The 22,853-nt window shown below is 39.2% G+C and overlaps 2 protein-coding genes and 2 long non-coding RNA genes across 4 annotated transcripts; 2 read left to right on the top strand and 2 right to left on the bottom strand.

Moving 5' to 3' along the window:
• Nucleotides 1-4,780: 4,780 nt before the first annotated feature.
• On the top strand, nucleotides 4,781-5,751 carry LOC124342513. Its single transcript, XR_006918895.1, has 3 exons — nucleotides 4,781-4,826; nucleotides 5,004-5,176; nucleotides 5,370-5,751. It is a non-coding gene; the product is annotated as an uncharacterized LOC124342513 (long non-coding RNA).
• A 7,023-nt stretch (nucleotides 5,752-12,774) lies between these two features.
• On the bottom strand, nucleotides 12,775-13,825 carry LOC124342506. Its single transcript, XR_006918888.1, has 5 exons — nucleotides 13,698-13,825; nucleotides 13,303-13,391; nucleotides 13,175-13,235; nucleotides 13,003-13,078; nucleotides 12,775-12,939 (listed from the first exon to the last, which is right to left on the bottom strand). It is a non-coding gene; the product is annotated as an uncharacterized LOC124342506 (long non-coding RNA).
• Nucleotides 13,826-15,650: 1,825 nt separating this feature from the next.
• LOC124342430 (acyl-CoA:lysophosphatidylglycerol acyltransferase 1-like) lies at nucleotides 15,651-18,554 on the top strand. Its single transcript, XM_046795421.1, has 7 exons — nucleotides 15,651-16,147; nucleotides 16,409-16,474; nucleotides 16,543-16,748; nucleotides 16,820-17,025; nucleotides 17,115-17,379; nucleotides 17,470-17,618; nucleotides 17,695-18,554. The coding sequence occupies exons 2-7, from the start codon at nucleotides 16,461-16,463 to the stop codon at nucleotides 17,935-17,937; spliced, it is 1,083 nt and encodes a 360-aa protein (XP_046651377.1). The 5' UTR covers nucleotides 15,651-16,147; nucleotides 16,409-16,460; the 3' UTR covers nucleotides 17,938-18,554.
• On the bottom strand, nucleotides 18,553-22,773 carry LOC124342425 (fasciculation and elongation protein zeta-2-like). The gene is made up of 8 exons (XM_046795417.1): nucleotides 22,302-22,773; nucleotides 21,100-21,208; nucleotides 20,844-21,005; nucleotides 20,665-20,764; nucleotides 20,308-20,591; nucleotides 19,919-19,994; nucleotides 19,757-19,822; nucleotides 18,553-19,666 (listed from the first exon to the last, which is right to left on the bottom strand). Exons 1-8 carry the CDS (start codon nucleotides 22,658-22,660, stop codon nucleotides 19,650-19,652), a joined length of 1,173 nt encoding a protein of 390 aa, XP_046651373.1. The 5' UTR covers nucleotides 22,661-22,773; the 3' UTR covers nucleotides 18,553-19,649.
• Nucleotides 22,774-22,853: the final 80 nt, after the last annotated feature.

The following is a 22,853-nucleotide window of genomic DNA, read 5'->3' as shown; positions in this document are numbered from 1 at the left end:
GAGGATAATCAGGATGGCAGAAAAATCGGATTTCGTAACGTTCAAATATAACGTTGTATAAATAAAAGTTATTCAGCAGACAGCAACAATGAAGTAAATTTGGCAGAGGATGACAATGCCAATCAGGAACCACAAAGAAAGAATAATGTAGATGTAATTGAAGCAGATGCTGATGACCAATCCTTTTATTTATCACTTCGAGGAAGGAAGCTACATGTGTGTCTAGTAGGGGCTAAGTAGAAAGCAAATAAAATTTTTTAAGAAAAAAAAATGATATTTTGTCATACAATTTTTTTTAGTTTGTATGGCATGGTATCATGATATTTAATACTTTGAAACTCAATGTGCAGAGAGAGCACTTCAGGAAAATACAATTTAATATAGAAAAAAAAACTTCAAAATGAAACTTCCCTTTAAATACAGCCGATGTGGATGAAGATGTTATGAACATTGTGGGAACAGAGGAAAGCTCAACATGGATTTCAATTAAATTGTCTCAATCAAAGACGTATAAAAAATATTAATTTTGAATAAAGGTGTCGTTTTAATGGATGAGAAGGGTTGAATTGGGATAGAGAATCTTAATATTGTGAGATTAGTAACAGTTACTCGTGGTGTGGGGCGTGGTGGGCGAGTTTTGACAAGTAGGCAGAATTAACATCGTACCTACACCTTTGCGACATTTCAACTGAACAGTCGACGGTTGTTCCGAATGCTTTATTCTCAATCATTTCTGCCTGTTTCTCCTCTGGCAAAAGTATTCGAGTCATAAACGAATTTTTGTATCGAACGTTGACACGTGAACTTTATCACTCTATTGACAGTGTGTCGGAGACAAAATTTATTTTAAACGGAGTTTTGTATTCACTCACATACTTCGCAGATTATTTATTTGACATTGCTATCGGTTATTAGTCAGCAAAGGTATTTATATTCTGGATTAGATTCCAATTCTTTTAATGTGCTTGGGACCGTGCATGGTTCTAATAGTTTCTCGCCATCAAATGAAGAACCTTGTTCTCTAACACAAGAAGAGATTATGTTAAAACCTATAGTAGTACGTCTTATGAAGGAATTAAAATGAATAAGTAAGTTTATCTATGCATCTTCATGATTCCGTCACTATCACTTATTATGAACGACGGCACTCGCACCTGGTCCCTCAATTGGAATAGCATCAGATTAATTCGACATTTTATTCAAAGGATAGTGAAGTTCATTATTACATTATTGTTGTCATAACCCAATTAGTAGTAAATCAATCTCAATTTATATTTCCCAGTGCGATTGTAATCAATAGTGAGATGGCAAAATCATCATCTTGCTCACTTGTTTTCACTACGCGTCCTCCTCGGGAAACTTTCAGATTTTGATTCGAAGCATTTAATAAGCGTAAATTACCGATTAATTTGATTTTATGACAACGAGCATAATCAAGTAGCAAACGATGCGCAGATTTAAAAAAATTATTGCGGAGGTTTATTGCGTGTTGTAGTTCTATATGTATTTAGTATTTGTTTATAGATTTTGTGTTTGTAAATTATTGCGTGATTTATTTTATAGTCGTTATTTTTTAAATTCTAATTATAAGCTCACTAACGGTTGAGGTACTAATGTCTCAGTATTGTCATTCTCACAATCGATCAGCCGCACATCGTTATTCTGCAAAGTGGAAAGCCTCTCTTATCTAGCGAAATTTAAAGTAAAATCTTAACAAAAAAACTAAGTATTTATTCATATCCCCTTTCGATTAATAGCTTGTGAAATTTTTTTGCTTTTTCTGACCTGATAATAATTGAAGTGGAGATGACGAAAAAATTTACCATTTTTTAATCAATTCGTATCGTTTCCGCCGAGACCGACTGAAATGCCTTGTACGTACGACCAGACTATTTTGTTTCTGAATCTGCGATTGAAGCTTGCTGATAACTTTTTCTTTTACAATTTTTTTTTCGCTCACTGAAACAAAGCACCTTATAGATTATTTTTTCACTGGCTCTTTTTATTTTGTAGGAAGATGATGAATGGTCGCTGTACCGGTTCCTCAGTAGAACCTTTGGTCGTGTTCAAAAACCATATATGGCAAGCAAAAACACTTTTGCAAAATTTTTTAAAGCTTCGGCCCACTATGTGTGTGTGTGTGTTGTTTTTTTCATATGATATTTGTTGGTCACAAAGCGTAGTGCCAATTATGGGTGTCAGATGGCGTGTGGAGGAAATTTTGAATTTTACGCGAGATTGTGATGAAACTCAATTTGCTTGAAACTGATTTTGACTTTGCTGGGATTTTTATTTAAAGAAAGGTTGTGAATTCGTTCTCGCAGTTGTGTGCAGTTGTTATGTTGTTAGGATTTTAAAAATAGAAACTGTTTCAGTTGACAGCAGAAGGTTACCGCCGAATAGTTGTCTGCGGCCCCCACATAATACCAAACGAGTTTCTCACTGCAAGTGCGAAGGTTATTTAGGGTCCAAGTTCCATTTTAATCATTGCCAAAATTTACATTTGCCTCCATTTTCATTGCGACCTCGTTCCCCCGAGGTTTTGCTGGAGTCCTGAGGCCTGTCCATGGAGTCCATAGAACTTTTTTCTATCAGTCGTGCGGGAAATCCCCACCTTGCGTTTCTTGGCGTTGTATTTCGTGACAGTGGAGAAGACTATTTCTTTTTGCCAATTAAAACCCAAAATATCGCAAATTAAAAAGAATAAGGCACTGTAGAAAAACGGACTAACGATTCATTTCTTCCGGTGACTATCAAATTTAATTTGCTGGCTGCTCCAAATCAAATTAATTTCTGATGTGATTTAAGCTCATCAACCGACGGTTGCGCAACTAATAATAATTTTACTGGGTAATTCTTCGTCACGTTTTTGCACATGTAACCAAATGGCTTTCAATCCTTTGATCCATTCAGTTTTGTCCTGTCAGTCATTTAACAATTGCAATTTCACTGTTCAAAGTCAGTGATAGCAATCTCGAATTTTCTTCTCGTTACGTCACACAATGAAGGCCATAGCCAAAAAAGCAAAAATAAGTTTTTATTTTCTTACACACTCGTCTCGATCTACATTTTCATCAGCAGATAGAACTCGTTGTCTGTGCCCCCGAGATTTGTTTGGGGAGGAAGCCAAATTTATTGGCACTTAAATATTCTGCTTGATTTTTTTTTTTTTTTTTCTTTTGTAATTATTCAGTTGGCAACGGTGCTCGATAAAAGACTGCTGGCACTGAATTCGATGCAGTTGACGTTAAAAATCTGGCAAGAATATTATGCAACAGTGCAGCGACTACCCCTGAAGCTTTTTGATTGGTCAGCCGATGTAAATGACAGACACTATAGCACACCGACCAGACGCCAGACACTGCACACGACACAGGACGAACGATATAAAAGACACGACATTAACGACACAGACGCAACGCGTAGGGACAGTGCACTGGGGATGCAACAACGCGAGCAGAGTTGGCGAACGTCAAACATTTCCTCAAACATAAGACACATCAGCCGCGCCGGAATTGAGATAACTTTTGGAAAAACAGGTAAATACCATTCCTATATTTGAAGAATCCCTAACCGAAACGTTTTCCTAAATGAAACGCCGTAGTGGAAGAGGAAGTTAAATTCGTTGAAATTGTATTAGGAGAATAAGTTTTGGACAGGCTAGGGCCCATTTTGAATTAGAAATTCCCCGTTCGGAAGGATTCCTGGCATGTGCAGTTCCTTATGTATACGTCGTCGTACTATAGGCTACTGGATATTACAACCGAAAAATAATCTGATAGTTCGACCGATGCTAGACCTACTGACAACAGTCGAACAAGGCCTTTTTGTCGAACAAATGATCTTGACTATAGAGGTTGTCAAGCGTAATAACAATCTTAGTTCTGCTATCGGCCGCTGTGGTGCGTATCGGCGTAAACTGCACACGATTTTTTGCTCGACTACTACTTTTTCAATGGTATAACATCTATAGGCTGGGATGAACGTCACATTGACCAAGCCTTTTTCTCTTGATTGAACTTTTACGTTGATACTTTTGCCGCATGATAAACTTTCTTGACTAATTGGAGCTTTTTATTTAATTAAAAACGATCTTGCGTAACTAAACTAAAATTTATATGTATGTATTTAAACAAAAAAGCCAAGGCTATTCGGCTTATCGGATTGAGTTGAAAGCCTGTCGGAATGAAGAGGAAGGTGAAATTTTACCTTGTGCCTTTGATAATGAAATTCTAAAGCATTTCCATCCTTCCATTTGTGCGCCGAGCTAAAAAAAACCTAATTGAAATTCATTTCATTTTCTTTTATCACTTCCGGGAACAGGATGGTCCTTACGGTCGTGTATGACGGCTACGTCCGCTCCTTGGCCATTTTACCTTACAGCGTTTTCATCACCAACAGTGTGGCCGGAGCCCTGGAATTGCCGGCTGATCTGGTGCCGGTCGTAACGCTCGATCGACTGGGCAGAAGATGGACCCTGATGATGGCCATGGGCTTGGCCGGACTAGCCGGCATAGCCACCGGACTCGTCCCCCAGAGTAAGCAGCATCTCTCATTACTCTTGAGTCTTTTTATTGCTGTTTGCCCGTTCACAAAATGGAACCTGCAAACTGTCACGTCCGACATTTATTTTCTCTTAAATATTTTGGTTGCGTTATTCAGCTTCGGCCATGTTGATAACGGTGCTGGCCATGGCCAGTCGCTTCTTCACAACCACTGCTATAAACTCGGGTCTCCAGTACACGGTCGAGCTCATTCCGACCCAGTCTCACGGACAAGGCACTGGGCATGGCGCCACATTCTTCGCTCCCTTCATTCTCTATCTGGTAAAATAAACATTAAACATTGACTGGCCAGGCCCTTGTATGATCAGAAAAATCCGCTAAACATTCGCTCACTTTCGCCCAGTCGGCCTAACCGAACGACTGACGTTTGGGTTCGCCAATAGTTTTTACTCCGCTTTTGATGTCTCAATTCTTTTCTCTGGTCATATAATTTTATAGAGTAACTACAAGAAGACCCTGCCCTACATCGTCCTGGGCTCTTTGTCTGTTTTTGGCGGACTCCTCTGCCTCCTTCTTCCCGAGACGGCCGACCAGAATATGCCCGAAACGGTGGCCGATGCCGAATATTTCGGAGCCGATCAATCCTTCTTCCAAATGCCCTGCCTGTCCAAGTGAGTCTATTATTATTCATTAACCCAAAATCAGTTTTTTATTCGTTTAATGTCCGTTTTGTCTGGATGTCGCGCCCGCGAACTCTGAATGGGAATGAAGTGGATATCCATTACCCATTTGTTGATATTTGATGGAATCTTTATTCGGTCTGTCACGTTCATCCTCTTCCACCTGATTTGTATTTTTCAATAGGCGGTGGGAGCGTCAATAAAGGTTGAACGACGCCAAGGACGCCGATGTCACAATAAGTTCACCCTCGTTCGAAGACGCCCTGGGTGGTGGGACCGCCAGGCCCGCTTGTCAATACGTCAAGGACCTATCAGATCCAGCGTTCACGGGAATCGGGAGCGCCAAACTCAACCGGCAACAACAAAATAAACAACAGCAAACGGTTCCGCATAGACTGGAGCATCTGCCGACTGATGGATGGCACAACAAAGCTTTCGCTTCGAGTGATCCTTCTTTGGACAAACATCAAACCTCTCGATTGTGACTCCTCCTGTGATTCTTAGATCCTGAAAGGAACAGTCTGGGATTTTTTTTTATTCTCTTTTCTTTTTCCCTTTTTTTTCTTCTCTTAAAAAAATTTAACGTCCGCCATTTTTTCATTTCGGCATCCATTTGTACTGCCAGTTCTTCCGAAATGAAATAAAGTTTTCTAAAATTATTCTATGAATTAAGGCGATAAGAAAGAAACTACTAGCCCAAATAAAAGAAAGAAATCATTTCAAAATCTAAAGAAATAAAAAAAGGATTATTAAAGTAAATTTGAGGATAACAACAGCACCACTGATAGTGATGCAACACAAATTGTTTCTTCTGAAAATGTTGAACATGAAGATTCCAATACATCTGGTAATATTCGATAGTTAACCTAAGTTTAATATGCCAACATGGAAAATCTAATTTCTTATACGAAAAATACTGTTGTGCAGACTAGTATAGTCATTTTAGTTGTTGTAACTCAAACAATTAGTAATGAGAAGTTTTATTAATGAGCACTATTTTTACATACTTTTTAAGTAAGTGTTTAAAAAAATTCAAAAATCGTACGTAGGGATCACATATAAATTTTCAATTAGAAATTAGAAAATAAGAAATGGGGGTCTAATTTTAAATATTTTTTTGTTTTTATTACATGTAATCAAACTGTATGTGTTAATAAACGTGTGTTTCTAATTTAAATGTTTTTTGTGTAGATTTACAATTTTTTTTTTAATTTTAAAGTTACTGAAATTGGTTTCCGCGTCGAAATTTTTTCGCCGTGTTTAACACGGCGCTTATGGCGCTACGCGTCTTGTTAAAATTGATGCTACATAAAAACTAAATAACCTAAAAATCCCCAAATAGTCTAGTTTTGTAGCCCATATAACCTGGTTTATTTTGTATTAATTATATCTTATGAATATAGCACAGTAAAAAAGTTATAACCATTACAAAAAAAACCTTTTTTAAGGTTTTTCCGAATTCCGCAAAATTTAAGTTGCTTTTACAACACACCCGCCAGGGTAACATTTTCGTGGGGGGGGCGCTGCAACTTTTACTTGACTACAACTCTACAATTGAAACCTATTGTTATTGTTATCAAAAAATTCAAAATGTTGAAGTGTCGAAAAATAGGAACGAGGAGTAATCTTAAAATTGATAACACGGCCTGCATATTTTGCAAAGTAAATCCAAAACCTAATGTCACCCTGGCGGGTGTGTTGTAAAAGCAACTTGAATTTTGCGGAATTTGGAAAAACCTAAAAAAGGGTAGTTTTTTTGTAATGGTTATTACTTTTTTACTGTGCTATATTCATAAGATATAATAAATACAAAATAAACTAGGTTATATTGGCTACAAAACTAGACTATTTGGGGATTTTTAGGTTATTTAGTTTTTATGTAGCATCAATTTTAACAAGACGCGTAGCGCCATAAGCGCCGTGTTAAACACGGCGAAAAAATTTCGACGCGGAAACCAATTTCAGTAACTTTAAAATAAAAAAAAAATAGTAAATCTACACAAAAAACATTTAAATTAGAAACACACGTTTATTAACACATACGGTTTGATTACATGTAATAAAAACAAAAAAATATTTTAAATTAGACCCCCATTTCTTATTTTCTAATTTTTAATTGAAAATTTATATGTGATCCCTACGTACGATTTTTAAATATTTTTACACATTTACTTAAAAAGTATGAAGAAATAGTGCTCATTAATAAAACTTCTCATTACTAATTGTTTGAGGTACACCCCCCTTTTTCGGCTAAAATGACTATACTAGAAATGAACCGTGTACATGAATTGTTGGAAACTCCCAACTTTTTTGAACATGAAGACTCTAGTGCGGATGATGAGCCGATTTTAGTAGCCATGTGTTTGAAATGTCAACATAATTAATTTATTTTTATTAAATTTAAACAAGAACAATGCAGATAATGAAGGATAAATGTTCCTAAACGAAGAGATGAGCTAAAAGTGCTAAATGGAAGAAAAAACGTTTGAGCACCAACCTACTCAATCCCCCAAGTCCAAGAAAGCCAAAGTCAGCCCAAGTTTCTGGTGAAGTTGATGACAATGACAGAGTGACAGTGAACTCACGAACACCAAGCATAATCACACTAGTTATTCAGTACACGGCAACGAGCAAAAAAACTTGGCACAGGAAGTAAATTTGTCAGAGGAAGGAAATTCCAACAATCAGGAACCACAAGGAGAGGATAATCAGTATGGCCGAAAAATCGGTTTGGTAACAAACGATTTATCTTAAATTCAAAATTTAAATTTATAATACATAATTTTCTTCTCATCCCTGGTTATTCAGCAGACAGCAACAATGAAGAAAATTTGGCAGAGAAAGAAAATTCCAATCAGGAACCACAAGGAAAGGATAATAAAGATTTAATTGAAGCAGGTGCTGATGACCGATCCATTTATTTATCACTTCGAGGAAGGAAGCTACATGTGTTTCTAGTAGAAAGCAAATAAAAAAATTTAAGAAAACATACTAATATTTTGCCATACAAACTTTTTTAGTTGGTATGGTATGGTACCCTCTATTTTGAAACAATGGGCAGAGAGAGCACTTCAATTTAATATAGAAAAAATAAACTTCAAATATGAAACTTCCCTTTAGTTACAGATAATGTGGATACAGATGTTGAACATGGTGAGAAAAAAGGAAAACTCAGCATGAATTTCAATTAAATTGTCTCAATCAAAGACGTATAAAAAATATAAATTTTTAATAAGGGTGTCGTTGAAATGGATGACAAGGTTGAAATTGGGATAGAGAATCTAGTTAAAAGGCTTATGTTAAGAAAATGGTAAGTGCTAAATTAACATTGTGTAAAAAACATTTTACCTGATTAACTTGCAGATGGTGATAAGGCTATGAAATCAAAGAACAAACTCCTAAAAGAAAGAATAACATGCAAAAAAAGAAAGACATGAAGCGAGTCAAGAAATAACAAAGGATGGAACCTCAAGACAACGAATAAGAGCAGCCCTCCCCCCAAAACTTAATGCGAAAGCGGAGAAAGAAATGAAAAAGGCTGTCCATGCAACTGAACGAGTATTGCTCCTGCTAAGAATGAGAATTTAAATTCATAAGAGAAGGAAATTTAATACAACAACACTTCCTAAATGTTAATAAAGAAGAATATAGAATGAAATGATGATAGAATGTTAATAGAAGAACTGTCCAAAATGTATCCAATTTACCTTTTTTATTTATTTAAATTTTGATTTAGGAGTCATTGGATTTTTATACTAAAAAAACGGTAAATTTTTTGCTTAGCTTTTCCAATAATGAGTTCGTCAGAATTTAGGCTGGGTTGACTATAAATGAATGGAAAAGGCTTTTGTGACTCTCTTCTCTTTAGTCTTTTTGCCATCTTTCGTTTAAGAGTTCTCTTCTTTCGTTTGTAACCGTCTTCCTCTTCTGAAAGCCAGTTTTTAATATTTTTTTTTTCATTTCTATATTGTGTGTGGTTATTTTTATTTCTCGTTGCTATAATCCTCAGATTCCTACTCAATAATTTCTTCTCTTTCAAAATGTCGTCAGGACGATGTAGAATGAAGAAATGTCCACGACATGTCCATATCTTATTTGATCTGTTTACCATGGCTCATCCTCCTCTTTGCCCAATATATATCTTCAATTATACCCGTATGTCTAGTCTCTTATTGGCATTGGCTTTGCCAAAAACATTGTCTTGTTTGTTTTTTATTCTTCTTTTGTTTACACTTTACATTATAATTAGAACACACTTTACATTCATATTAGAATGATGGATCCTCATTCTGAGCAAAAGCAAGAGTCATGCAGTCATGCAGTAATGCTTTTTCAATTCTTTCATCATTTGCATTAGGTATTTTAGGGGGTTTGCATTGGATGGTTTGCATGCCTTCACTGTCTTCTCTCGTTCCATGCTCTGTTGTTTCTTGACCCGCTTCATATCCTTCTTTTTTGCATATTTTTCTTTATTTTACGAGGTTGCTCTTGTGGCAATTAAAACTTATGCCAATCCTCCAGAGACACCGAAGCCCAGTTATGTGATGAATCAGATATGTCGTTCCCCTTCCAGCTGCTTGACAACTAATTAAGAACAGAGTAGACCGCATGATTGTTATAAAAAATAAGTTTGTATTCAGAATTCATTAACTTTGCATCTTAAAAGATACACATGTATGAACAAATTGCTTCAACGAGAATTCCCCGACATCTACGATTTTGCTGACGATGACTGTGGAGGCGGAAATGAGGTGGGCGTGTAGGCTTAATTTTTTTCATTTTCTTGTCTGTCCTCTTCTAGATTTGCAGATTTGCTTCGCTTATTCTTGTGAGATCTGTTATCCGACTTTTCTTCTGCACAGGCAGTAACCGCCTCAGTTATATCTTCATTTTCCATTCCTTTTGAGTACTGTTTGGCATCTTTTTCCTCTGCAAAATCCTTTTTATGCGTTTTATTCTGACCAAAACTACCATATTTGCTACACGGGAAAAATATATAGGGCTAAAAAAAATACGGGAACAAAGGCAATTTTTTTCAAGTGGTTGCCGACTCTTTTTTCCCTGGTTCAGTTGATGGGAAATCTTGGAAAATGGGGAAAAATGGGAAAATTGAGCAAAATGGGGAAAAAAAAGAAAAAAGGGAAACAAGGGGAAATTTGGGGAAAATCGGGGAAATCGAAAGAACCTTTGCAGAGGATAATAGCGTTCTGAAAGTCACCAAAAGTCACACTGTCAAGGTTTGTTTAATTTGATTGGTTTATTATTCTAAAATGAGGTATTTTTGTTTTTTCTTATTATACTTCAGGGTTGAATTTTATTCATTTGATAAATATTAATCGTATTTTAGGGAAATGAGCTTCGAAGTAGACGTGTATGATACACTTAAGACGAATGAACTAATGTTGGCTCCCCATTGTGAAAATAATAAAATAACTTGGCTACAACTACAGTACCCACGCCAGGTATTGGTTCACCCCGGTCCAAAATAGGCGTTTTAACCCGCTCGAGATAGGCCTTACGGTGTCTCGCGCGGGATTTTTTAAAAAATACTTAGGTTAGACGTACGAGGTTTATTTTTTTTTAATCAGAAAGATGAAGAAGTAGTCTTCATCTTTCTGATTTTTAATTTCCAAAACGTGTTAAGGTTTTATAGGTAAATTCATCGTTTTGAAATATTGGTTCACCCAAAAAATAAAAAATAAATGTATCGCATGGCCTGTCCCTACCCGCGGCATGGCCTTAGGGTATGGCGGGGAGAAATCCTTTGTCTGCCATATCCTAAGGCCATGCCGCGGGTAGGGACAGGCCATGCGATACATTTTTTGGGTGAACCAATATTTCAAAACGATGAATTTGAACAGCTGCCCTGTCCCTTGCTGGAATTTTCAATTTTGACCAGCGGATTCGGAATCTTAAGGGTAAAAATTATATATTCCATTTACTGAATAGAAATTGTCGTTTAACTTTCAAAAATGAACAGATGCTAATGACGAAGAATTCTTACTGAGCGACCCGTTTGTGGATGAGTGGCAGGGTTCGCGGATGCAATCATGCAATCCAGTCCAGGAAACCTATTTAACCCGAGGGGATCTTCGATTCTGCCCCTCCCGCCCTTATTGTTAAATCGCCATCACTTTTCTTCGTTTTCCGTTTTAGAAACCTAATCGCATCCTCAAAAGTAGATTTTTCTTGATCTAAACTCGTCAACTCAGTTTGCACTTCATCCAGAAGTTTGCCGTTTTCTCCGGTTTTGGTTTCGGGGAAAATTTCTTGCAAAGTGAGATGTTATAGTGATTAAAGTCCAAAAGAAATCCACGTCCGTCCGTGCAGTGAAATTTTTCAAACAGTGCACATAACGAATGAATTTGACATTTATGTTGCCGTTTTGGGGGGTGTTTTCAAACTAGAATCCCAAAACATCATTTAAAAATTTTTAGCTAATTTTCCCGTAATTTTTACAATGTAGCTCGGTGACTTAGCCGAAGGCGCTGGTAGTACACGCCGGAAACAGGCTTACTAGCGCCACTGGCCTGAAAGGATTTGAACTTTCAGGCCAGTGGTGGGGAATATCAGGCCACTGGCCTGAATGTCGCTGGCCTGAATGTCACTGGCCTGAATGTCCGGGACCCTACCTGTAGGAATGAATGTTAAATATCTATTAAAATTAATGTTAATTTTTTTTGAAATATGAAGGTAATCCCAAAAGAAAAACAGCCCAAAAGCAAAGTAAGGAAAGAAGCTACAAGATTTCAAACGCCAAAAACAAGACAATCAAAACGATGTTGACGGAGCTGATATGCACGTTTTCTCTGGTAATGAAGGGAAAGAAAAGATTTCCGATTAGTTTTCTGATTCTTGTAGCAGAGATTCAGATTCTGATTATAAAGTATTTTTTTCGAAAAATTCCCTTATACCTTCTTGAAAATACAAACTTGAAAATTTAAATTTAAACATTTTTGCTGTTGGCCCCCGTTTGATTGGAGCAAATTTCCCGCGATGGAAATGAAATAATAAATACACAAAACATACCTCCTGGACGATTATCGGCTCCGTCGTCGACTCAGATTTCTGGCGTAATATCCATTGCAATAATCAATCCATCCAATAATCTCCTAAAGTCCGTTTTCCCTACGCTGTAAAGTTCCTATTTTTTTAAAAAATTTGAAATCATTGATAACCCTTTCATTGTTAATCCAAGTAACGATGAAAATGATGAGGCGGAGGATACCCTCTTCAACCTCACGTACACGACTCCTACACAACTACGGATTCAGAGTCAGAACACGAAAAAAAGCAATGAAAATAGTATGAAAGATTTATTTTTATTAACAAGCAAAGGTTTTTTATAAAGGGAGTCGTAGAGCAAACCACGGAATAAATGCAAGATATATTTTTTTTAGATTAATTGCATTAAAATGTTTTTGCCCCATCGACCCTACCGACAAACTTGAATTCCATAGAATCTTGGTTTTGACTTTACAAGAGGATGGAGGCAGGGAATGGATTTTGCGGCCAATAACCATCAGGAAATAAAGCCAATACACAGACCAAACACCATAGCCTTCCACGGGACACACAAAAGAGAGAGTTTAAATTTATTTTGTATTTGTTTATCACATTGCTATAGGCCTATATCTTTCGATCCTTAACTTGTCTTACAACTCCAAGCAGGGAATTTTGGTTTACATGCATAACGATAAAAAATTGGAGCAGTGACGATAATAATACCAATTTCAAAGTTTAATCCGAACGACCTAATAAGTATAAATATCGGTTAAATAAAAGATTATTTCACAAATTCATTAATTCTTTAATACTGATATCAGTGGAGGAATCATTTGAAGACTCACAATCCGAGCATGAATATCCAAATTCGGACAATCCATTTCTCTCCTTTGAACGAGAAAGTAAAGAAGAAGAATTTCAGCTGGATTACTACAGTAAGTAATACATATATAAATGAATGATACCTAATAGCTAATTCCATACCTAAAATTTAAAGAAGATAGGATAATACCAGACTACGAGCCTGAAGTGGAGGATTTGGAACCTGAACACTCACGTAAGAAAACTGTTATTATAATGCTATTATTTCAATTAATATAACTATTTAATACCTGATTATAAATTATAGGTGACGCCAAGTTGCCAGAATTTGAGAAAACAGGCTGTGTCCAAGAAGAAAAAGAGTGCTAATCTCATTTGTCTGGTAAGAGAAAAAAAAAAGCCGAAGTGAAAAAAAAGCCAAACAAATATTAATTAGTTTTAAACTAAAACTAAGAAGAGAGTGTAAATTAATTTTTTTCAATTTCAGATGGTGATGCAGCTTATGCCGCAGACATTGATGAATTCAAGGAGAAAGTTCCAAAAAGAAAAAAAACATGACTAAAAAGAAAAACTTGAAGCGGACAAGGAAAGAAGAAAAAGAGGATAACATGAGCAAAGAAATGACACCCTCAGTTCCCTTACCCCAAACAACAGATGCAACAAAACAAGAAATGGAAAAGCTAACCAAGCAACTTGAAGTATCTTGCTCATGTTCCGAGTAATAAGTCAATATTCCCACGAAAATGAAATTATTCTAAAATCGTACTGTACAGTTTAACAAGAGTCAAACATGTTTTGGCAGCAAGAGGGGGGGAGGAACCCAGACAACATCCCTGGTTTTTAAGCGGTATAAAAACCGTCCCTTCCGTACCGTACAAACAATCCGGAAAAAAGACGGTTTTTATCCGTCTAATTGAAACGCTTAAAAACTAAAGGGTTCCGTCTGACGCCCCTATCGTGCCGGAAAAAAAAGGACGGAAAAAAGACGGCTTTTGTCCTTCCAATTCGTGTGGTCCCAAATTGGTTTTTTTATGGGCACAAATTTAAAATTCCGTTTGGCCCAAAGCAGTCTAAAACTGGTCTCGTTTCTGTGTTTTGGGTTAGTGAACAATGACACAAAGACACGAAATGCGCGAAAATTCTAAGTCCAAATGCTATCTTAAGAATCACTTTTTCAAACTTCTACCTATTAACAACTGGAGTTGGGCGAGTGGTTAGAGCGTTGGACTAGTAATTCGAATGTGAAAAAATGTTGCGTACAAACCGCAGAGCGAAGAGAACTTTTATATTTGAAATTCGGCTTCAGAAAGTACGATTTAAGTGATTTAACCATAAATTTATTTTTAAATAATAAAAAAAGAAATTTTAGCATGTTTTAGGCTAAATTTAAACAAAAATTTGATTAATTTAAAAAAACCACAAATAAACCCAAAAACAACGGATTAAAAACCGGCATTGGCCCAACATAAACCCCGAAAAAGCGGACACATTCCCTTGTTTGGGCCTGATTTCATCCCATAAAACCTCGTCTTTAAAACGGTATGCGCGGTCCCAATACGTTGGAGAAAAGACGGCTAAAAGACGGAAGGGTGCTGTCTGGGAATCGAATTCGGTTACCCGAAACTAAAAGGAACGACGTAGGAGGTCGTAGGAGGTCCGGTCCCTTTGGCCGCCGCCAAGTTCAGATTGCCCGTAGTACCGAGATCCTTACTTGGATCTCTGCAATAGCCATGCTATTGAATAGCCCTCAGCCCTCTGCAACCTCACGTATACGACTCCTTATTTTGGATTTGTTTATCACATTGCTGTAGGCCTATGTATTTCGATCCGTAACTTGTCTTACAACTCCAAGCAGGGATTTGGTTCACATGAATAACGATAAAAAATTGGAGCAGGGACGATAGCCTCCTTTGACAAATGGCTCCCTCTTCTCGGGTTTTCTGTGGTTGCCTTATTAATAACTTAATAATAACGGATAATAACAAGATTTGTTCATAATTAACGACTCTGACTTGTATATTCAACCCTTTGCAATTTACCCAGCCCAATTTATTCCACACCATTCCCTTTCCAATTTATTGTTTGGAATAAAATTTTCGTTAGAAAACGTCGCGTGAAATAAAGAAGTAGAGAAATGAAGAGAGCGATAAAAAGTCACTCCTGTTAAAACAAGAGCAAGGCATGTTGTATGAGAGGGAGAGAAAAGTAGGACCTGCCGTTATGCGGGCAAGGCCACTTTTGGTTTAGAGTGGTAGAGACAGTAACCTTTCGTGGCGCGGGTTAGCCGGTTAGTTCTGTTCTGGCATGTTTTAGAACAAAGAATTGGGTGTTGAAATAAGGGGATGAGAGATGGTTGTGAAATGAGTGATGCAACATTGCAATTTGCAACATTTGAAACGTAGAATAGACACTTGAACAGCTATTCAATTTTGGCGCCAGGTATAAGTATTTGACAGACAGAGATCTGAATTTGCACTTGAACGCCACCTAGGAGACAATTGGATGGATCAGTGTGGAAAAGATATTCTGTCAGGATATTGGCGTAGTTCTGGATTCAGTTTACAGGGGCGCTAGTGTATGCTTGTGTTCTCGTTCAAATCTTCGCAAATCTTTTCCGGTTTTATCTATGGTTGTCGTCTACGGGTCGATACTCGCCCAGCAGTCGACGATGACAAGTGCCGACGCGGATCTTCTCGAGACTTTAGTTGGCTTTACGTGTGATTCATCTTTAGATTTCTAACTAGAAAACCTATTTTCTACGCGGATATTGTGGAACAAAAATGACAAAATTGAATTAAACAAGTGCCCTAAAAATTTAGCAATCTAAACCAATCCCAAAGTCTAATCACATTTTTTAATAATCAAAGGGAATCCCTATAGTGTTTTTCAACCGTCGTGTGCTCGTGTAGTGGTGACACGGTACCTTTTTTTTGTTCGACGTTTCTTTTCATGAAATGTGCCGGTCACTCCTTCGATTTTATGCCGGCGCCTTTTACCACTAGTCGATACGATTTCCCAATTTCTCCCGGGTTGTTGCGTTTTTCCTCCGTCCAAATCTTTAAATCTCATTTGTGGTCATTACTAGAAAATTCGAGTTGCTTGCCTGTTCGTCGTATGTGATTATTTTCCTTGACGGTGAGTCTGAACGGAAAACTCGCGTTTTGTTGTGCTGCTGTTCAATGTATCAATGAGCCTAAACTTGAGCAAACTTGACCCTTGTAGCCATCAGCTAGTCAAGCTTATCTCACTGATAGTGGAAAATTTTCTGCTAGCAGACAGTGTATTGTAACCGTAAATTTAGTTAAGAGCTCTGTAGTGTGCCATTTCTTTCATTCGTCAGCAAACCCTTTGCTGTCACTTGTCTCAACAAAATAATCTCTCTTTTTTATTTGCCAGATTTATTCCTACCAGTACTTAATGGACTGAAGAACATCCGTGAACAGTCACAATGGATGTCTCAAAGTATACATGTCTTCCGCAATTGATCTCTCTCTCTCTCTGTTAATTAATTGTTTCGTTCTATCTTGCAGGCTACCAATGTACATCTGGGGTTCTATACGGTTCTTCTTGATCATTGTCAACAACTTGTATTGCATACCCACACACTGCTTGTGGTTGCTAACCCTCTCGCCTTTAAAATGGTTTTTGCCTAAAGTTTACTTAACTTTGGAAGGCTTTGGTTTCCAATGGCTACTTTCCATGGTGTCTGCATGGAGTTATACAGCTGGTTATAGTGGTATTTCATTGAACCTCGAGCATTCATTACAGTTAGTCTTCCTAACACTTTGCACATTTTTTTTTTTTCAGTTATTGAAATGGGTGATGACATTCACAGAGTAGTCAATGATAAAGCTCTAGTGTTAATCAATCATCAATCAACCTCTGATGTGCCATTGATAATGGCGGCCTTCGACGGTCGTACCCGTAACATTATGTGGATTATGGACAGAATGTTCATGAAAACCAATTTTGGAGTGGTTTCGTGGTTCCACAAGGATTTCTTCATTAGCTCGGTTTGTTACTTTGGCCCTTATCTCTCGCTGGAAAATAGATAAAACTAACCTTGAATTACTGACTTCATTTTGGGTTTTGGTTGACATAGGGGAAAGCGCGCCGAGATCAGTCCTTGACGGAACTGACGACACACCTGTCTGAAGTCTACATGCCTTTGAATCGAACTTGGATCCTGTTGTTTCCCGAGGGCGGTTTCTTGCGGAAACGGCGTGAAATCAGCCGTAAATTCGCCCTACAAAACTCTCTACCCATATTGCATCACACGACCATACCTCGCGTCGGGGCCGTTCAGAACGTCGTCGCTACAATCGGCCCTCAAAGGGCCAGGAATGTGACCAACGGCAATCTCTCGCGTAAATGCCCGATGTGTTTCCCATTCGATCTGACTGGCAGGACCGTCCGCTGACCGCCGGCTTTTCTGGTTTTGTTTTGATTCCTTGCAGCTGACTGGGCCGACAGCAGTCTGAAATGGATCATCGACTTGACGATCGCCTATCCCAACGGTAACCCCTTGGATATTCTGACCATCTTTATGGCGTCCGCCCCTCCGTGCAGCACCATATTCCACTACCGGTGCTATCCCATTGCCGAGGTGATTCGTCTTTATGACTTCCAAAGGCCCCCCTTTGTTAAAATGTACCTTATTCTGATTTATTTTTATTGCCCAGGTGCCCACGGACAACGAGTTGCTGAAGCAGTGGGTCTACGATCGATACATCGAGAAGGAAACGCTGCTGTCCACGTATTACGAGACTGGCAAATTCCCGGATCACCGCCGACCCGGCGAGTTTTGCCACCCGCGCCCAGTACTTCACGACGGATTCCGTACCGTCATTCTTCACGCCCTCTACATCACGTCCACTCTGTTCCATTGGAACCTGCTGACATTGCTCTCCTCTTCGATTTTCTGAAATATTGAGGTGATATGGTTTCACCCACGTGTTCGAGTCACATAGCTTTTTTTTCTCTCTCATTTTTGTTTTTTGTTGAAATTTTTTTTTCCTTTCGTTCTCCTCAATTCGTGTCGTCTCGTGTTGCACGCCATTGTTCGTGCTGGCCGTTTTGTCAAGTTTCCCATCCGCACGGAGTAGAAATTCTCCTTCATCCAACCCCCCCCCCCCCCCATCTCTCTCTCTCTTACCCACATTTATCCATCCATCCATCCATCCCTACCGTTTCCGACCTTTAAAAACAAAAAAAACAAGCGAAATTCCTGCCCGTCTCTTTCCTTAGCACCCGTGCAAAGTCAGGGACTTCATTATCATCGTGTGCTGTCTGTGCGCCTGTGGATTCGTTCTGTACGTAGTAGCAAATGGTGTCTCACACTGTTTTGACATGTTTATGGCCGTTTTTTTATGATATAATCTTTGAGTTGATTATATGATACCTACACTCACCTCGACTTATCTCGAGTTTAGTCTGTTTTCGCAACCCCCACAGAGAAACCTTCAAAAGTATTAGTCAATTTTTCATGTAGATTCGACACTTATTACCATGAAAAATCAATCGATAAAAAATAATCAGAGAATGGGAGCATTGTAATGTATTGCGCTTTTTTTTTAACGTCCATAAGTGGCACACGACACACGTCACGAAAAAATTTTTGTATACAAGGAAGGAAGAAAAGAACAAAAAAAAAATACTGAACGCAAAAAAGCCACAACGGAACAGAGAAGTGTCACATCAACCTCCGGGATGTCAAAAGCAGCAGCCAGTCTCGTTATTTATATTGTCTTTCAACCTGTTTTCTTCTTTTCTTATTAGTCATTGTCACACGCAGCGGGGAGGAGAAAGAACTGGTTGAGATCTAGTTACACTTTTTTCTTCTTCTTTTTCTTCGTCGTTTCTTGTTTTCTCGCGGGGAAAAAAAATAAATTGAAAAGGATCGCGCTGCCGACAAGGTAGGATGACGTCAATTAATTGGGTGGCGGGGGAACTAGGATCAAATGTTTTGACTAGACGAGCTTCTTCTTCTTCTCACTCTGCTCGGATATTCAATCTCGTGTTTTTCTTCTTTCAAGCGGGAGAGTCCCCCGGCTTTGATTTTGACTCGGTTCCAACTTTCTGTGTGTTGTCAGACAAGAGTGGGTGGGAGAGAGAGAGAGAAAAGATCTTGCAAGGTATATAAATAATCACCAAATAAATTGAGGAAGCCTAAGCGAGGTTAAAAAAAGAAAAACAACGGCGGCTGTAGAGTCAAAACTATAAACACATTAGGCGAAAAAGTTCAAACAGTCGTAAGGGAGCAAATGAAGAATAACAAAAATGGGAGGAAAAAGGCTTATTCGTACAAAAGGAAGGAGATTCAGATTTGTTCCGGTTTCGACTACAAATTCCAACACAAAAAAAAGAAAAGAAAAAAGTTCTTGTTTCTTTTTTTGTTTTCAACGAACGCAAACGAGGCCACAAAAGCCGATATTCTTCTGTCAAAAGGAATTCTTTTTTTTTTGTTCTGAAATATTATTTAATGATGGTGCGCGTAGGACGAACGTTAAAGCATCCGCCAGCTGAAAAGAGATTGCGGTTAAGATTCTTGGACGTCAATTATTTTGACGAATGAAGAAGACGAAGAACTGGAAATGAGAGAAACGACCACGTCGAGCGCGGCGCCACGACCTAGCAACTACGTCGGACACAACACTAGAAATTCCAAAAAGTAATTTAATGTTAAAAAAATGTGAAAGGAATCCGGCGGAGAAAAAAAAAATGAAATTCCTGTGAAAATGTTACCTTTCAAAATATAATCCGTCAGTAATGTCGGTACGGTTGGGCTATCCTCAACAATGGCTCGGAGAACTGCATTAAAAGTCATCCCAAGTGGATAAGAAAAAAAGAATTTTCTCTTTAGAAATAATAACAAGTTTTTTTGGGGGGGTAAGTGTCACGACTTACTTTTGATGAGGACCTGGACGGTCGGATTGCTCGGAGGTCCGTTGCCAGGGTGATAGGGAATGACTGTCGTGATGTACTGCACGGGACACAAACACAAGAGACAAAAGAAGAAAAAAACAATAAAAGGATCAGCAGGACGAATTGTTTTCAAATGAAAAGCCATTGGCTCCATGTCTATGAAAGAAGCCCCGTAAAAAGCCATTTCCCGTCAGTCGGGATGATTAACGAGATTAAGATACGACCTTTTGACATTTTCTTTCCTTTTTCTCCATCCCGTATTGTCGTAAATCAAGAGGACACTCTTACGGAGAGAGAGTCCTCTTAACTCGACGCTCGTAAAAGGAAAAATATACAAGAATGAGTCATAGAACGAGGAGGGATGGGCTAACCTTGCAATCGGGCTGGCTGGTGAACCCGCTGCCCATTTTATTGCCGTTCTTGCCCGTCGGTGTCGTTGCATTGGTGGCCGGCTTCTTCTGGTTGGCCGTCATTTGGCGGCGCTTGTTCTGCACGTTCAACAGTAAAGAGATGAAAGTGTTTTTCAACTCCTTCTCGTACTCGAGCTCGTCTCGAAGGGCCAGCTCGGCGATTAAAGTCTCGGAATGGTGCTGGACCCGCCACTCCAGCTCGGACAGGAGCTCATTCAGCTGGCCGACGCTCCACGTTTCCAACTCTGCAAACGAAACGACAACAATTGTAAGGAGTGAGACAAAGTCGGACAAGAGGTGGGAAAGAGGTGGACTGACTTTCTTGATGAATGGCGTTAGACAATCGGTAGGGCATGGCGCATTCGGGCGTGTCCGGACTCTGATGCATGTTCTCGCTCATTTCCGGCGATGAAGGATCCTTTGTTACGTAATAAAATAAATCTCTGAAACTTGTTTTGTTTTTTTAATTCAAACAAATGGCGGGGGGGTTGAAATACCTGCATGAGGTCGTCAATTTCCTTGATAACTTCTTCGGCCGACTGGAGCGGTTCAATTTCCAAGTCGGGTGGATTGTGTGCCACGATCAATGCGTGCAAGTCCAAATCGGAGGCCACAGCTTCATCCTCATCTGACAGCGTGTCTACCTCTTGACTGGGTTTCTGTGTGGGGAAGAAAAAGGTAAACGCCTTATTAGAATAACTGAATACAACCTACTCAAAAGTCCTTTGAGGCTCTTGGCTCTTTTCCGGTTACCTGTCTGTCGTGCAGCTGGAGAGTTGGTAAATGTAACCGTCGGGTCATCGACTTTGACCAGTCAATTGGGAGGATGTTTCCATAATTGCCAGTCAATGTCCACCACATCCTGAATTAGAAAGAGACAAAAAAAAACAGACGGATGAGAATCATCAACAGCATCCAGAAAAAGATAAAAAGGATCTTTGCCAACACCATCCCAAACTGGGTGTATTTTTTGTCTCACACTGCGATGAATCAGAGAGCCCTTGAATGGGGGGGATACTGCCATACTGGTTTATTTCTTTAAAAATACGAGTCGACCAAGGCGATGAAAGGTTGATGTCATTTTCAACAACACGATTTGGATGTTACTCAAATTTATAACACCACACGGCCACTTCATTTATTTTCCTTCAAATATGGGCAAAGGAAAGAAAAAATTTATTCGAGCACGCGCCCTGTCCTTGCTCCAGGAAATTCCTATAGGGGATCAATGGCGGGCGCACACACACACACGCTACTGGCTACAATGGTTTATACACGACGTCCTTTCGGGTCTTACGACTCAAAGTTATTGATCGCGACGCAAGGAGGCTATAAGGGGGTGCCGATGGAATCTAGCAACACGAGCTTGATTGGGAAGCATCGCCTATCCAATCGTCATGTTACATAAGCCTTTGAAGAATAAGAAGAAGAATTCCATAGGTGGTGGTCCCTCCATGTCTTTTATGGGCGGCGGTTTGTGTCTGACACACACAAGAGTCTAGTGGTTCGGGGATAGTCTTCGAGCTAAACATGGTCACAAAACTTTCACACTCTGATTATGGATGGAACTGGGCTCGTGTACAACTACAACAACAACCGGAGACGTTGGGGTCCTTAAGAAGAAAGATTTATAAGCCGTGTGTAGTAAAAACACGCTTTGCGCGGTAGAACCGCTCCCGACGCCTTAGACGTGAGCTGTCCAGGTAAAAAAAAAATATAAATAAAAAGAAATATATAAATTCTTCTCTGTTGGGCAATCAATAACTCTCTGAACGGCTCTCCATGGCATACAGCAGGAAAAAGAAAAAGTCAAGAGAGTCCCGGTAAGGCGAGATCAACATGAGATCCTCCTCTTCCTGGTGTCATGGCAATTTGAATACGAACTCACGAAGGGGGGGAAAGAAGAAAAAGAAAAAGAAAAGAAAGAACTCGAATGTGTCAAATGATTTACGTACTGTGACTCGTTGATGATGTCGTCTTGGTTACGAATTTGGACGGGGGCGAGGCTCTCGACATTCTGATCGAGATCGCGGAAACATTTGGTGATTTTGTCGTCGAACGTGTTGACTAGATCCTCGAGCGAAGTTGACAGAGAGCTGCTCGTTTCGCCAAAATGATCGGCCATGTTGTTGCTGCTGCTGCTCTCCATTTTCTTGACATTATCCAAGGCTTTGTTCCTCGGCGGTGGGCTGCTGTTATTAGTCGTGTTGCCATTGTCGTTGCCGTTGTTGAATTCGACCGCCTGCTGGAAATCACTGAACTCGTTCCACTCTTCACTCGGTGCCAGCGGCGCCTCGGCGCTCAAATCGGCCATCTTGGACAAAAATTCTCACAACAGTCCTTCTCACCGTACTGGATACTCAAACACTGGCGGCAGGCTCTTCTGCAGAGCTGAAGACTAGACTAGACTTTGCTGGCCTATCTTTTTTCCCCCCCTTCGGCAGTTCGATGTTCACCCAGGAGGGTTAGCCCAGGACACTCCCCCCCCGCACTTCAACACCCATCTA

The sequence above is a fragment of the Daphnia pulicaria genome, chromosome 6 (assembly GCF_021234035.1).
Source record: "Daphnia pulicaria isolate SC F1-1A chromosome 6, SC_F0-13Bv2, whole genome shotgun sequence".
In the NCBI taxonomy this organism is placed as follows: Eukaryota; Metazoa; Arthropoda; class Branchiopoda; order Diplostraca; family Daphniidae; genus Daphnia; species Daphnia pulicaria.
The sequence above is the reverse complement of the archived record's forward strand: the minus strand, read 5'-3'. Positions and strand labels throughout refer to the sequence as shown.

Bases quoted from the DNA above. Each gene is read 5' to 3' on its own strand.
- LOC124342430 (XM_046795421.1), top strand. The intron at 16,749-16,819 runs GTATTTCATTGA...TTTTTTTTTCAG, and splicing joins TTATACAGCTGGTTATAGTG to TTATTGAAATGGGTGATGAC. The intron at 17,380-17,469 runs GTAAATGCCCGA...GATTCCTTGCAG, and splicing joins GACCAACGGCAATCTCTCGC to CTGACTGGGCCGACAGCAGT.
- LOC124342425 (XM_046795417.1), bottom strand. From the start codon at position 22,660: ATGGCCGATTTGAGCGCCGAGGCGCCGCTGGCACCGAGTGAAGAGTGG. The intron at 21,006-21,099 runs GTAACCGGAAAA...TTCCCCACACAG, and splicing joins TCCAGCTGCACGACAGACAG to AAACCCAGTCAAGAGGTAGA. The intron at 20,592-20,664 runs GTCAGTCCACCT...TTTCGTTTGCAG, and splicing joins TAACGCCATTCATCAAGAAA to AGTTGGAAACGTGGAGCGTC.